Source organism: Daphnia magna, linkage group LG5 (genome assembly GCF_020631705.1).
Source record: "Daphnia magna isolate NIES linkage group LG5, ASM2063170v1.1, whole genome shotgun sequence".
In the NCBI taxonomy this organism is placed as follows: Eukaryota; Metazoa; Arthropoda; class Branchiopoda; order Diplostraca; family Daphniidae; genus Daphnia; species Daphnia magna.
In genome coordinates this window covers 8,775,729-8,791,202 of record NC_059186.1, presented here as the reverse complement: position 1 = coordinate 8,791,202, position 15,474 = coordinate 8,775,729, and the positions used below count along the sequence as shown (strand labels likewise).

At 39.9% G+C, this 15,474-nt stretch overlaps 3 protein-coding genes and 1 non-coding gene across 4 annotated transcripts; 1 reads left to right on the top strand and 3 right to left on the bottom strand.

The window, feature by feature from the left end:
* Positions 1-277: 277 nt before the first annotated feature.
* Positions 278-6,089, bottom strand: LOC116922783 (glutamate [NMDA] receptor subunit 1). Its single transcript, XM_045173753.1, has 16 exons — positions 5,574-6,089; positions 5,300-5,495; positions 4,647-4,906; positions 4,362-4,549; positions 4,191-4,288; positions 3,968-4,121; positions 3,612-3,910; positions 3,370-3,543; positions 3,029-3,293; positions 2,450-2,959; positions 2,254-2,380; positions 1,935-2,191; positions 1,703-1,860; positions 1,464-1,636; positions 1,145-1,398; positions 278-1,088 (listed from the first exon to the last, which is right to left on the bottom strand). The coding sequence occupies exons 4-16, from the start codon at positions 4,506-4,508 to the stop codon at positions 735-737; spliced, it is 2,970 nt and encodes a 989-aa protein (XP_045029688.1). The 5' UTR covers positions 4,509-4,549; positions 4,647-4,906; positions 5,300-5,495; positions 5,574-6,089; the 3' UTR covers positions 278-734.
* A 664-nt stretch (positions 6,090-6,753) lies between these two features.
* Positions 6,754-12,442, top strand: LOC116922784 (peroxidase). Its single transcript, XM_032929202.2, has 17 exons — positions 6,754-6,937; positions 7,533-7,972; positions 8,497-9,201; positions 9,264-9,543; positions 9,613-9,833; positions 9,905-9,950; positions 10,053-10,148; positions 10,215-10,246; positions 10,315-10,511; positions 10,565-10,793; positions 10,856-11,201; positions 11,260-11,416; positions 11,477-11,561; positions 11,622-11,710; positions 11,774-11,972; positions 12,045-12,147; positions 12,219-12,442. The coding sequence occupies exons 3-17, from the start codon at positions 8,505-8,507 to the stop codon at positions 12,340-12,342; spliced, it is 2,901 nt and encodes a 966-aa protein (XP_032785093.2). The 5' UTR covers positions 6,754-6,937; positions 7,533-7,972; positions 8,497-8,504; the 3' UTR covers positions 12,343-12,442.
* LOC116922896 (ionotropic receptor 93a) lies at positions 12,367-15,464 on the bottom strand. Its single transcript, XM_032929364.2, has 9 exons — positions 14,371-15,464; positions 14,198-14,301; positions 14,058-14,139; positions 13,839-13,997; positions 13,621-13,774; positions 13,340-13,560; positions 13,150-13,275; positions 12,940-13,088; positions 12,367-12,872 (listed from the first exon to the last, which is right to left on the bottom strand). Exons 1-9 carry the CDS (start codon positions 14,551-14,553, stop codon positions 12,611-12,613), a joined length of 1,440 nt encoding a protein of 479 aa, XP_032785255.1. The 5' UTR covers positions 14,554-15,464; the 3' UTR covers positions 12,367-12,610.
* On the bottom strand, positions 15,180-15,264 carry Trnat-cgu. Its single transcript is given in 2 exon segments — positions 15,180-15,215; positions 15,229-15,264. It is a non-coding gene; the product is annotated as a tRNA-Thr (tRNA).
* Positions 15,465-15,474: the final 10 nt, after the last annotated feature.

Here is a 15,474-nt window from a genome sequence, read left to right as displayed (position 1 = left end):
TACATTTTGATTGTACCGACCAATAGCATTGTACAATTTTTTACTGCTTATTGCATTATTCCCCAAGATAATATCAATAAACCATTTTCATCTTCATTTTTCAGTTTGAAACAAACAAACGATGCACAATTCATTTGCAACAACATCTAGTTAATTAACCATTAATACGTTTTAACTTCAACTGTTTAACTTTTAGGTTAAAGAGGGTTAAAATTTACAATCAAGGAGCAGGTAAAGCGTAAAATTCCTTTGTTATATATAGTGAAAACAGTAGAGCAAACAGCAATACTCTTTAATGCGCACGTACATTTACTTACATCGTTTTATAGGTCTTTCAGAGTTCAAGTACAGCGTGACGTACAATCAAACATCATTTCTACACGAACAAAAGCTATACGGACTTGTAAGATATTGCAATCTGTAAAACGAACAAGCAATACAGCATTACTACCCAGCAACGAGTATTTATGTTACTATTCCCAATTTTCTGTCACGAACGATCGATACATCCATTCAAGACAGCTGTTCCCCTAAAAAGTAGAACAATTCATGAAGTCCCTTTAGTCCCTTTTAGTTAAAATTTTCAATAAACCCTAGACCTTTTTTTTTTTTGTATTTCGTTTTGTTGCGAATACCTGGAATCAGAATAAATCATGTCGTACACACACCAGTGGCATCTGGTGTAGGACATATCAATAATGTATTTCGTAAATAACAATGCTCAATGTATCATATCAAACGGAAAAATCGACGTATAGACCAGGTCTACCACACACCACTGCAGGTTGTTGTTGCAAAGGGTCAGTCATGTCAACACTCGTTCCTCTAGTCAATTTGCTCCTGCGGTTAGCTGAAAATAAGCCCGTGACACCATCTGGTGGATGATACTGCGCTGACTGCATTTCCATCATGTTGCCCGGCATCAACGTGGCCAAATTTTCTTCTGTGTTATTAGCCGTTCTGATATTCGAGCCGGCCATCTTGTTACCAACAGTTCGCCTAGTCGCAGTCATTGAATCATTCACTTTCCCGTTCGATTTCAGTCTCGATCGTTGATTTTCAAGTGCCGCCCGAAGATTTTTGCGTTTCTGAAAATTGTTCAATTCGACAATCGTTTAAAAATAACCCTTTTCAACTGAATTACCTCAACCATTGTGCGCCACTTATCCGTAACGTGCCTGGCCAATTCCATTCGCCTTTGGCGCCGAATTTGATGCCGTTTGTACATGATTTCGATAAAAATAAGACCTACTCCACAGACGATTCCGGCAGCCACTAGTATAAACACTCCAGCCATGTTTTTAAGTCCTAAAGTAGCAGGAGTCTTTTCATCATGCTCGCATTGTTGACCGCTGCCTAATTTAATCCAGCGTTCGTCAAGATCCTCCATGAAACCTCCTATCAAATCCAGTTATCCATTTATGAATAAATCTTTCATAACAAGAAGTTCCAGAAACTTTTACTTTCGTGAAAGTCGAGGACGGATAGTGTGATGACGTCTGTCCATGGAGAACCCTTACGGAGTCCAATACCGTAACCAGAACGTCCAAATAATTCGCCAGCTGTCACGAGATCACAGTCCTGGGCCGCTTCAAATTCTAATCTCGAGCTATCCCAGATAAAGGCTTTTAATTTCCTGTAGATTTAACAAAAGGCAGAATAAATCAGTGTGTTTTCAGCCAAAGAAATGTTTCAATTTCACCCTTCTTTCACGGCTTCAATAGCTTCCTCAGCTGTCGGATAATTGTTGCCTTCCATAGTTCGATACATGTTGGACAGTTCCACTTGACGACGGAAATACATGTCGACGGCAGAGCCTCTCACCGTGGCATACGTGAAATTCTCCATCGGATTTCTCAACTAAAGTTTTGTTCATTTTATCTTATTATATCGCTCTCATAAAAAAGAAAACAGAAATCGGAGTTTTATGTTACCCGAGGATCGTTAATTCCGGAGAGACTCGTTTTAGGTCGATCCAAGACGAGGAAAGCTGCTAAATTGGCAGTGTAAGAAGCAACGATGATCATCGCAAACCCGGCCCATACCATTCCCAGAACGCGAGCTGAAAAACTCCTTGGAGTGCCTTCTCCGATTCCAGAATTCAAAAGAACGCCCCAAGCAAACCAAATGGCTGACGATAAATTCAAAGCATCCTCCTCAGTATTCTCGGCATTAGCCAATCGGAACCGACCTATCAACAGAGGTGATTTAGTTTGATGTAAAATACATAAAGCCAAACATTAAAAAAATTACCGAAAGGTGAAAATCGATCCAGCAGGTAGAGAACCAATGCAACGACATGGACAGACACCATCACCAAAATCCATAACGTATCTCTGAACGGTTGCAAGAACGACACCAACGTTGATGATTTTGGTTGCTGCACAAAACTCAATTAAAATTCTTTGGCAATGATTTGTTTTAAAATATGTTGTTCCAACGATCTTACCTTCTTCTCCAGGATAGTAATGCCTTGATATTTGAACGGTTTACTGAATTCAATCACTTGAGCCCGTTCCGGATTAATTGTCAAAGGGGCAACAATCATATCAGCCCGATCTTCAACTAATTCACCAATGAGTCCATTCCATTCCTTTTTGCCCGTTCCGTTCTTAGGAGACAAACTACCGAATTGTCCGTCAGGAGACAAGGCTAGCGAGTAAGTAAAATTATTCTTTTTAGCCAGTTCCTTAAGTAGATCGATGCAATAGCCTCGACAACAGTAAAATCGATCAGTTGAAGATTCCGCCGTGTTGTTGAACCAAGGGCAAGCCACTTCTCCATCGTTACAGGCTTCAACGCTAGGATCGTTGATTCGACGCGCGTAAACGAATGGTTGCTCTACAATCGTCATCACCTTCAGAAAGGTGGGGATTATAAATCCTTCGGGTTTCTGGCGTAATCCGCCCGGCCAAACAATTTCGCTGTCGTTGACATTCAACTTCAAAACGTTTTGGTACTAATTCAATCATTTTACTTAGCTTTTCAATTGATTTTCTGTGAAGGGATTTTGAATGTTCTGTTTTACCTTGGAGTAAAAAAATTGGCCGACTTTTGTTTTGGCGTGAGGACGATTAACGTTGACGATGTCGTATTCAGAGAAGAGCCTATCACCATTATCGTCAAAAGCAATCTTGCCCGTCAACCCGTCATTTAGCACCTGTTTCTTGATGTACTCAAAGTACAATCTTCCCGTCTCCCATACCGCTCCTGAGCTGTTACAATCCTGCGGGGGCGCAGTTATATCCTTTTCGGAGCCTTCCATTTCCCTCAGAGCAGATGACAATAAATACCTGGAAAACACATCACAAAAGTATTGAATGACATTTTAAAAATTAACTTTGTATACTTTAGTATAAGAAGGCTTACAAACTGTCACGGATGTGAGCTGCTTCGTTTGAGGCGTGCATTTGTTGAAGACCTAACGCCCCAATAGGAACGCCCGGTACGTCTAGGGCCTGTTCAGTCACTAACCAAATGTGACCGGCTCCAGTCAAATTGAGTTTGGCTGCATCCCTAAAAATCACAGCTGCATCCGCCGCACTTTTACCGCAATAATTTTTTCAAATATTAATTCCAGGCGGTTAAAATGTACACAATTTTAGTAATACTTTGCGTAGACAAGGTATACCCTTGATTGACCTTCACTGATCTCCTGTAATTCTTTGCTAAAATCTTCTAATTCCGGAACGAATTCTTTAGTCAATTCAAATTTTATTTCGCGTTGTTCTCCATCGTCATCGTTGCTCTGAAATTGAGTTTGTAGTCGATTGAGGAGCGTATAACCATCCACATCAGCACTGTGGATAACCATAACTTGCCAAAAATGAAAATGGCGGAGTAAGGCAGCCCAGACGTCCGCTTGATGGAAGAATGGGGCTACCGTTCTCAAGAATGAAACATGTATATTCTACAATATTCAGAATATGATTTAATGTCCATTATAACATTTTAAAATGGTAAATACTTTATCGGAAAAGGCCGCCTCTCTGGAACTGATTCCGACAATAGGAATGTGATAGAATCCACCAGTGTAAGAAATGGTGGCAGGAGAAAGATCTCCTTTTACCGGATGAGAAACTATAACAGCGTACACCTGTTGGGCGATCAGGTAGTTACACCTGCGAATGATTTTTTAAATTTTTTAGTATTAATCATGAACACAAAATTTTATTAACTTGTGAAAATACATTTTCAAAGCTGTACGGATAGGATTGGGATCTAGTCGCATGGAAGCGCTATGCAATGTTGCATTGACTGGCAACAGAGTGAAATCACTGTTAAGTTCCTAACAAAGATGTCATTCCCATTAGAAATTTTTCAATGATCTTAGAAGAAGTGTAGTAATGAACAGGACATACGGTAATAGCTTCACGGAAGAGAGTGTCGTGCCTGTCATCATTCAACACAGCACCGATAGTAAAGTTAGTGATCTTGGCTGCCATGCTGTTGTTACTAGTCCAGCCAGCCAGTAGCAAACACAGCCAGACCCAGCCGGACGCCATCATTTATTATCAATCAGGAGGGACAATGTCTGCGAAGCGGCCTGCTGGTCCTGCTGCATAGATGTCAGTTTAAGAATTCAATATTAAGACACAGGATTGCAATAGAACATATTGAATGGGAACGTTAACGATGACACTTACTCTTGAATTGGACGAGTGGATAGTGACGTATATAGGGTCAACTTGAAGTTTGTTGTTGCTGTGAAAGACATCCGAGTTGAAAAGTACGTAGACGCAGCAGCTGCAGCACAGTTCTTGAGATGTTGAGATGGATATGATATCGGTACAGGCTGCAACCGGAGCTAGTGCGCAGGTCGATGGATACATACCCTTTTAGTCTGTCTCAATCGATACGCAAGTAGATGTGAGTTATCCCAAAGTACAGCTCCAGGACAAACTCGCTGCACATAGTCATACATTAAAATAGACTCTGATAGTTCATTAAATTCTTCCTATTTCCAGTTACTTGGAATGTTTCTATGTTGAACTACTGTCTATTACTAAAGTAGTTTCAAAAGTAGTTACATCCTTCTAAATTTCGTTGACTACCGGTTTGCTGAAATCTGTACAAGATAAGCACTACCTGTCGTAGTCTTTCCACAGCGTTCTGACGACCGTTTTGACCAATCAAGTAACGTAAACAGGCAATCAACGGATGTACTTTCTACGTTTCGCAATGATTTCGTCGGCATTCCGGAATTTTGGAATGCCACCAAAAATAGTCACCACTTAAGTAGTCCCCACACTAAATGGGAAAAACGCCCAAACCCTCTACTTTTATGGCATAATGATACCTTATTCTCGAATTGGATCACGTTCGAGTTTCTCCTATAACGTGGTCCAAGATGACTTCAAGGAGACAGAATCAGACTGTGTAACCTGACCGATAAAATACTGTAATCCACGTGCACCTGATCGACTTCTTCAGCCAAGTTGGGCCATTTGTATGTGGGCTGTATGTGGGCTGTATGCAATGCCATGATGGTCAAACTAAAGGACATGAATTTTTACAAGTAATTTATTCAAAGAACGAAGATAATAATTAACACAAAAAAAGGTTCGCTTTACCTAAAAATTGTCAGTACAATCCAATACCACAAAGGGGTCATGGTTTCAGCAGATCTAGGTTTGCAGTCGGTCTGCACGCTGAGCTGTGCGCCGTTCTACTGTTTGGTCTGCTGATCCAAGAAAGCCATTTTAGACTCCTGCTAATATTTAAATAAACAATAACCTTCTGGGCATTTATTTCCCTAGAGAGCAATTCCATAGGAAGGAACGATGCAGTTTAAGAAATTCCAAGGCCACACATTTTCTTACCCATCCCTACAGAACAGAAATCTTTCGCAAAATATGGTAATCGACAGCAATGGCGGTTGGGACATTCTAGATGCATTTTTCTGAGATTATGCATGTTTTTAAAATTGATTTCAGACTTCAAACATTAAAAGCTTAGTTTCAGTTCAGATGTTCACAATTTACAAATGACTGAAACGAAATTTGTCCTTCTTTAGTCGGTGGATAATATAGTAGGTATGTTTTACGTTAAATAAAACTGTATGGGAGAAACGTGGCAAGGCAGCAGACCGGTTTTAAGACCGTGACAATTGGAAATAAATCTTATCCAACACGTGCATTTCTCTGTGTAACTTTGCTCAGATTGCAAATATACCTAAGGGGGATTTGGAAATCGTACTCCCCCTTAAATAACTTTTTTTTCCTTTTTCCAAATTCTAACCGAAAACGATTGTGGTGAAATGATGGCTCCAAATGTTCTGCTCCAAAACGTGACAATTGTGTACATTGCTTAATTTAAAAGAAAAATAGAACACTAACATTAAGCTTCCATTGACTAAAAATGTGCCTTTACACGGCTGAGCAGTGGACGGGAGATATTACATTCTATGAAGAAGTCAACGGAGACAATAGAAATCAAGATCACACATGGAAGCGATAATGTGGTGGGAACTGGGAATCCCACTGTGTAGTCTCCACTGCTGCCTAAGAGGAGAAAGTTTTACTTCCACCCCCCAAGAAAAAGGTAAAAGTAAATCGTGATAATAATCCCAGCCAATTATTTTTGGCTTTTCCGAAAGGAAAGAGCAAACAATATTCAGTTATAAAAATAGACTAGAATACAATGTGTTTTTCTGGCAATTGATGTCATGTATCGAACTGTTTGGCAACATAGAACATATCGCGTACTTCATACCAGAGTCATAGACGGTCTACCAGAGTCATAGACGGCGTCTATGACTCTGTCCATACTGTGTAAGCATTGATTGAACAAAATATATCCTTGAAGAATGATATACATTAGTTTAATAAATAAAATGTATTCCTGTTTGATTAAGTGTACGTTTCCAAAGTGCATTTTTTCCCCGTCAGCTGTAGCTTGTTTTGGCATACGTCACTCACCGCACGATATACTACAGGTGAAAAATTTGAAACTGATGAGAAAGAAGGTTCCCTTTTTTTTTTTTTTTTACCTTGAGCTACTGTAGCTCTCTCTAATAATACCCCGTGCTGTATTGAAATCTATTTCTTATTGTGCAACGCCATACATTTTGTCCTGAAGAGAGTGTTCTTCTAATTAGGAGCCAAACACATCACGTTGGCAACACTGAAATGAGGGGACATACTTCGTTGAAGTAAAATTACTTTGACTATTAACCAGCTTTCTCTAATGATATCAATCACCGTCAACCTAAATCTCCATAGCCACGTGTACTGAAGCAATCGGTAATTCCCCAAAAACAAAAAAAGCAGGCTCCTTTTTCGTTATTTTTGAAAAAAAAGCCAATAAACCGTAATTTTATTTTTCTTTACGGGAAGTTTAGGCTCAGTTGCGCAATCGTGCAAGCAAGGTGATACTTATGTATAATATTCAGACCCTTTCCCCTTGAAAAATGCTATCAATCTATAAAAGGTTTCCAAAATGATCCAATATAAAAGTGAATTCTATATCAAAGCTCGATAGAGCGATCTGCTACGAACGTTAATTCAACAACTTGTTCCGCGTATTTTCAGGTATGGCCTATAACGATAACTAGGTTTCCATTGTCACGGCCTACGGTTTCCGTTCCGGATTCAGAGGGCTGAGATCTGTCCGCATGGTGGTTTTCTTGACTACATGTCGTATAAAGTAAAATCACGAAAACACTCGTCCGTATCTATTCTATTCTGAGAAAGGGAAGTAGAATCTCGTCTTTTCTATATTCTCTCTATCCTTGTTCCATTCGTTCCGTGACTCCCCACCCCTTTCTACCTCCGGTGCTGTGCCAAAGTCTCCGTGTGTAGGCACGTATAAATACAAAAGAGAGAACCCTGTTCACAGCAGAGCTCATTTAACAGTGGAAACGCGTCGTGTTAACTGGGAACACACACACCTCTTGCTCTTTTCAATTGCTACTCGTTTTGAAGATAATTATACTGTTACCGCCCATTCTAAAGAAAGGAGATTCAAACGGGCAAGTATAAATCCCCCCTGCCATAGATAATTTTTCGAGTTAGTTTTAATTCGTTTAAATTCTATTCAGAAATATATTTTTTTTTCTTAGTTAATTCTTATCAATGGGCCATACGTTCAATCAACTGCTGAGGAGCTTTCATTGTTTGATTGATGATGGATTCTTTGATTCTATTATTGGGTTGCAATGTTTAATAGTTGGCATTACAGTCGTTACCATGGTGGGTTTTTTCTACTTTCTCGGGACGTTTTGGTTGGATACTAAGCGAAAAACTGATTTCAATAGATTTTCTAAACATTTTCTTTTTGCCCGTTCTAAAATTTTGGGCTTGGTGGTTATACCCTATGGCCATATTAGAGGGGAATTTTCACATTATTGGTGAAACTTAATATCCAAACTCTCGCTGTTGTGTTTCAATTAAAATTTCCACTGTTTTTAGACATCAAGGATAAGCACATCAGTTCATTGTTTCGTGAAATTATAGTGAAATTTAACTGTATATGTCTTTCTATATACAAAAATAGAATCGAAGATGATGTCGCGATGGATCATCCTATCCGCCTTAACGTGTCTAATTTCTGCTGCGATTGCTAGCGACAATAAAGAGGCACCAAAAGAACTTACCAACAGCAGCGAACGTGTTCGACGTCAGTTTCAATCATGGGGTCCCTTGTCATCAGACGTAAACCCCACGCATCCATTCGGACAAGAAAAATTCAAAGACGACTTTGTTGAGTACGATCCTTCAGGTCTCGGATTTGAGATCAAGAAGCCTCCGTTTTTTTTCGACGTTATCGACGAACAATCTGTAGCCTTTAAACCAGCTCCTTATGTCTCCACAAAGTCATCGTCACACCCCGAATTAAAACAAAGTTACCACAATCCGTACGCTGAACCACATCGGCCAACTTTGAGTTCATCAAACCCCCACGATCCTATCCGTAAACCAATTTATCCGAGCAATTATCCCGTCATCTCACAGCCAGAATGGAGACCTGCATCGATACCAGAAACGTATCCTACAAGACAACCTCCCTATCCTACTGTTCCAGATCAATTAGGCGAAAAGCATTCGCTTTATTGCCCGAAAATGGCTGGGTACGAATCCAAGTGTCGACATGCCAAAGACTGTGCCATCTGGTACGATCTTGTACTAACTTTTCCTGGAACAACCTGCAAATTATCAAATGGACATCCAGGAATCTGCTGTCCAGATATTCCCTACAATGGTACAAACACACACGAAATGTAATTGATAATAGTATTTTCCATCATCTTCTTTTGTTCACAGGTCGCAGTAGAGGACCAGTTAAACAAGAGAACAAGAAAATCGTGAAACTGGAACGCCAGTGTATTGATATTTACTCTGTAAATGCGGCTGCCCATGCAGGAGAGTTCCAGTTGAAGTTAATGGACGAAACAGAGCGACTTCTTCGCATCCACAATGTTACAGTGAGACCCAATTCATCCGCTTACAATCATTTGACATTTTTTCAAACAACAACCGAAGCACAACGACTCAGTCGGGGAGCTTTAATTGCTATTGAAACTACCAGAGAACTCGGCAAAAGGTTTGTGCTGTCTTTCGAATACGTTCCAGCAACAAACCTCTCCACGTCAACGGATTTTTAATTACACAGATTTAAACTGAATCCGGAGCAGACTGCGTTTGGATTGAGCCAATTCAAACTGCGAGATACAATTTTGTCCAATACGTGTCCTGCAGATCCCATCTGCGATCGCAAAACTCTTCGTTCACCCTTCCGGACGATGGATGGCTCTTGTAATAACATTAAGCATCCTTCCTGGGGAAAGTCGATGACCCAATTTGAACGCGCTACCGTCCCAGCTTATGCTGATGGTAATTATTCTTCGGCACCACCCTTCCTAAATATGACGTGAATTTGACCAAGGTATCAAATAATTTTCTAGGTATTTGGCAGCCTAGGGAATCGAAGAAAGGTGGTCAGCTTCCTAGGTAATGTCATGTTGAAACACATATCATTCATTACACAGTCGTTTTGTAAGAATTGTGCGTATATACTGTGCCATTCGTTTAATTTTTTCCCGCTTATTACAGTCCCCGATTGGTGTCTATTTCCGTCGTTCTCGATAAAGATGCCCCAAGCCAGGTGGATACTCACTGGGTCATGCAATACGGACAATTTGTCGTCCAGTAAAACAAGCTAAAACAATTTTAAAAATTTTTTGTCTAAAATTAAAACACAATCTTTCCTTCCAGCGATTTGGCCTTTACTACTCTCTTCCGGACGAGTAAGACTGTTAACTATTAGAATGCGAACTAAGGATTTGAATTGAACCAATTTTGCTTTTGTGTTTAGACGCCGACACGGGTATTCAGTGCTGCACGGAAGGAGGCAAGTTCTTGACCAAAACGGAGCTAATTCATCCGCAATGTCTGCCCATTGAGATTCCAATCGACGATCCGTTTTACGCGAAATTCGGTCAGCGTTGCATGAACTTTGTGCGATCCACTCCCGCACCCAGATCCGATTGCAGCCTTGGTCCCGCAGAACAGGTCAGCCCCTGTTCCTTATTTATTTAACTTGAAATAACCCACTTCTCCTACAGATGAATGGCAACACTCACTTTCTGGATCAATCGAACGTGTATGGTTCTGACGTAAACACAGCGGCAGCATTACGGACGTTCGAGAAAGGCCAGTTGAAAGTAACTCGACGTAAGGGACATCACGAATTAGACTTACTTCCATCTGATAATGCTACCCAAATAAATTGTGCCTTGTCCAAAGCTGTTTCCGGCATTCATCCACCACCTGAAGTCCGATGTTTCAAAGCAGGTAACTATTAAAACTATTTGAGAAAAGTAATCTTTCTAAATCGATTGAGCTTTCATGTCTAGGCGATATACGACCAAATCAGAATCCCAACTTGGCTGTAACGCATACGATTTTCTTGCGCGAACACAACCGACTTGCAGCTGAGCTTTCCTATTTGAATCCGCACTGGGATGACGAACGACTGTATCAAGAAGCTAGACGCATTTCAATTGCTCAAATGCAGCACATCACTTGCAATGAATGGCTGCCAGGTGTTGTTGGAAGAGAGAAAATGCAAGAACTCGGTATGTTGCCATTGCAACACGGTTTCAGCAACGATTACGATGCCAACGTGAATCCAGGCATTCTGAACGAATTTTCGGGTGCAAGCTTTCGTTTCGGTCATTCGCTTATTCAAGGAAAACAAGAGTAAGTTTCATTGAATTTGATTTAACAACGTCAGGAGCTTGATGGTTTTTCTTTTCAGTTTAATCAATCACAGGAGAGAGAAGGAATCTCATATTTTGTTACGTCAGCACTTTTTGAAAACGCAAACACTTTACACACCCGGCAATCTCGACAAGTTTCTCATAGGTCTGGCTACACAACCCAGACAAGATTTCGACAATTATTTCACTGAAGAAGTATATGAAAATTAATACTCAAAATCTCACTGAAATGAATTTGTTTTTGCCTTTTAATAGGTTACCAATCATTTGTTCGAAGAGGAAGGCAAAGGTTTCGGTTTGGATTTGGTATCTCTCAATATTCAACGCGGTCGTGAACACGGTATTATTTAGCTGGAAACACGATGAATTTTTCTTTTAAGTTCTCCTCATTTGCATACAGGTATTCCGGGATACAATACTTTCCGTGCGTTGTGCGGACTCCATCGTGCAAAAGATTTCAAGGATCTCCTCGATGTGATTTCCCCAGCGGTACTGGAACACTTAATTGTGTAGCCTATTTTCAAGTAATTTCTTTAAACATTCGTTGCGTAGATTGTCGAACGTTTTGAGCTTCTCTACGACTCGGTGGATGATATTGATCTGTTTATCGGAGGCATTTCCGAGAGCAAAGTTGAAGGCGCTTCTGTTGGCCCTACGTTCCAGTGCATGATAGCCCAACAGTTTTCAAGACTGAAACGGGGTGATCGCTTCTTCTACGATCTTGCTGGACAGCCTGGCTCATTCACTGAAGGTATTTTGAAACAAATATCTGTGTATTACACTTGATGCTCAATGAGGGGTGGGGGATTTATTTACTACGTAGAGCAATTGTACGAAATCCGGCAGACAAGTTTTGCCCGTCTAATTTGCGATAATAGCCATGTCCAGCACACTCAACCATTGGTCTTCAAATTGGAGTCTGTCCAGTACGTATTGATTTACTTACGTATATTTTCTCAACAACTTTTTGTTAGCTTATTGATTTTTCTAACTTCAGAAATCCAGTTGTGGGCTGCGAATCGCCGTCTATTCCTCGTGTAAATCTTCTTGCGTGGCAAGAAGGTAACGATAAGTATTTCAAACGACCTTACGATACCCCATACACGAAGATCTCGTACTAAATTTTTTGAATGTCAAAGCCAAAGTTCAGTGTAGATCACGTGCTATAAATATTTTTGTATTATTGGTTTGGATAAATATAAAATTATACATTAAATGCGATATGGAATTAACACTTTTCAACAGCTAAATTTCGTTTTAAAATATATGGGACGAGGCTGTTGTGCGTTAAAGACTCGTCGAATTGGCTCATGAACTAGCAACACATTGATTGCGACTATTTGAATGAAGGTTTGAAAACTAGTTTTAAAAGATTCAAACACCTCCCCATCAATTTTGAACAATAATTGCGTTTGTGGCGTGGCGGAATTGTTGCATTCGTTTCAAATGCGTCATCATTTCAAGAAAAAACACCAGTAACGACGAGCCAATTCCGAGGCCCAATAGCATAAATGCGCTCGAGAGATCTAACAGCGTTAAAGCAGTTCTTTCCTTGCGCAATTCGGCTTTAGCTACCATACATTTGTCAACGTTCGGTGTGTACTGCTTTGACCAGTAAGCAAGTAATCCATTTTCCCACAAATACTTCAATCTGCCAAACATCAAATATAGACCATTATCGTTAGATTTAAAGAATTCGATTCCCAATCCATATATACTCGTGATTGATGATCCAGTTGTGTCGACCACCTTTAGGTAAACCCATTGAATAGTATTCGATAAAAGGAATTGGATCCGACATGGTCATCCGGCAATTGGTGTGGCTTTTCATATCGATGGCCATAAAGTATTTGACGATAAAACGATTCTTTAAAAAGAAAAGGAAACCGCAGTAAAAAACTATATAACAATAATAAACTTTCACTCACCGTAAAATACGTAGCTCCTGCTTCCAAAACATTTTTTAAGCCCTCCAGATTGCTGCCTTTTACAAGGAACTGTGGATGTTCACGAAGCGAATCGCCAATGATTTTTTTCGGTCCAGATGTGGCCTCCTAAATTGTCACGATTTTCAAATTAAAGTGCTATTAAATCAATTGATATTTTACAACTACATACTAAAAAGATGCGAGCTTTTCCCAGTTCAAAATCCACGGTCATCTGCGTGTCGTGACTGGCTGCCAATTCGGCCAGCGTGTTCACGATCGGCTTCAGTTTCGGCACAGTCAAGTAGGACGTCAAAGTTGTTGTGTAAGCGTTTACCAAAACCACCATGGTCAAACACCAAATTCCTAACAAGAGACGGAATGAAAGTCTTTCCTTTGCGGAAACAGAATTGCCTTTTAAAGAAGAAGATAAGTCATTTTCTCGGAAACGAATTCAAATAAAAGCAAATATACCTTGTCCAGTGATGACGGTGATTGCGTAAACCGCGTGATCGCTCATTGTTTGCATAAAACTAGTCAATTTGAAGATGTATTGGCGATTGAAATGTGTCAGAAAAGCCATGCAAATAATTAGGGCGACAGTCGAAACGACGAATAGTAACCAAACCTAATCAAATCAACAGGTAATCAATATCAATATGATTTATTGAATCAGCAAAAGGTGGGTATACTGTCGCAGAGAAAGGTCTTATGCAAGCCATAAGGTTGCTTTCCATTTCCGGCCAAGGTTGTAAAAGATGGTAATCCTCGACTCCAAGATGAAATGAGAAATCAATCAGCAATGCAAGTGGTATTGTGATGACAAAGCTAAACGGGATAATGTCGACTTCCTATGTAAAAAAATTTAATTATCATAAAAAGCTGAATGTGTTCGTTTTCAAAAGTTAGACTTCATTTCGTATTTGTCTGATGAGGGATGGAACTAATCCGAATTTGACTCGATCCTCGTTACTTGCAGGTACGTAAACCAATCTGAAATTTTAAATGACAATGTCTTCGTATTTTGGTTTTAAATAGAAAAGAGACTCACTCCATTTGGAAATGCTCCGACACCCAACGAACAATATCGTTGCAAATTCCGGAATACGAATAGTTCCCCGACTTTGTTTTTGTGACTGAAAGGCATGGTGAAAACTGGATTGCAAACCGTAAAATTTCATTAATACACACATGCAAATTAAAACTATCGTTAAGTTGAAATACGCTAAAGGCAGAAGCTCGTAACTGACGACCGTGGAGCAACTGTCTCTCTTCATGCACCAATTTGCTACTGTGCACATTTGAATTTAACAGCACAGTTCCTAATAAAACGGAAAGTAAACACAACATCGTCATCGTGAAGTCTCCAGCTGTTGGTTTCTCCGTCCAGCAAGTAAATGAAAACATTTCAGGTAAGTGTTCAGCTCTTCTTATGTTTTCCTTGTGAAGTGACCAGAGTATTGGCCACAATCGGTGAAGATTTGAGCTCAAGAATGCTTCACCGTACCGTTGGTTTAATTTATTCAGTTGGCAGAGAATCGATCTATACTAGAAGATCTATAGAGTTAAAGAGTTTGCGATCGTCTGTGCATATAGGTAGGATCCAATTTCTGAGAAACTTTATTTGCAAAAACAAACAAAGATAGTTTACATTCGGACAATAACATTTTGAATCGATTTCGATGCTATTCCGGCTCTGTTTTTCTTCGTGTACTCGTGCTGTTTCGAGTGAACGTTGAAAACTTTCTTGTTGACCATTCCGTCTTGGGACGTCCTCAGCATACGCTATTGTTGTTGCATTAGACAGAAAATCGAAACTTCACTTGGTAAACAATGGATATCACAGTTGAGTTTCCGACGCAAATGCAGAACTAAATCCGTCCAAAGAAAACAATTGCTTCCCGAAAACTGTGGACGTCCAATTGGGTACGCGTCGATTGGTAATATACATTAAACGTTTGTTTTCCATTAAATATCGTTCTGTACTGACTCACGTTGAAAACATAATGAAGTTTAATCTTTTCACAATAGAATGCCTCCTAAGAGAATTGAACTCTCGACCTTTGGTTATCTTTAACATGATACGAGACCAACGCTCTACCACTGAGCTAAGAAGGCGTTGATCAGCATAAATACAGATTGGTATAAATAGATTCACTCACGATTACTCGCTCAAGTCATGCTGTTAAGATTATTCACGGCAGTAGTGACAATCGAATCGAATTTCGTTGAATTCTGATGGCCAAATAAGAACTGGCTATCAAAATATCGGCGCACACGTATACCATGAAAAGATAGTTGAAAAACACACTCGTTTCAAATTACGAG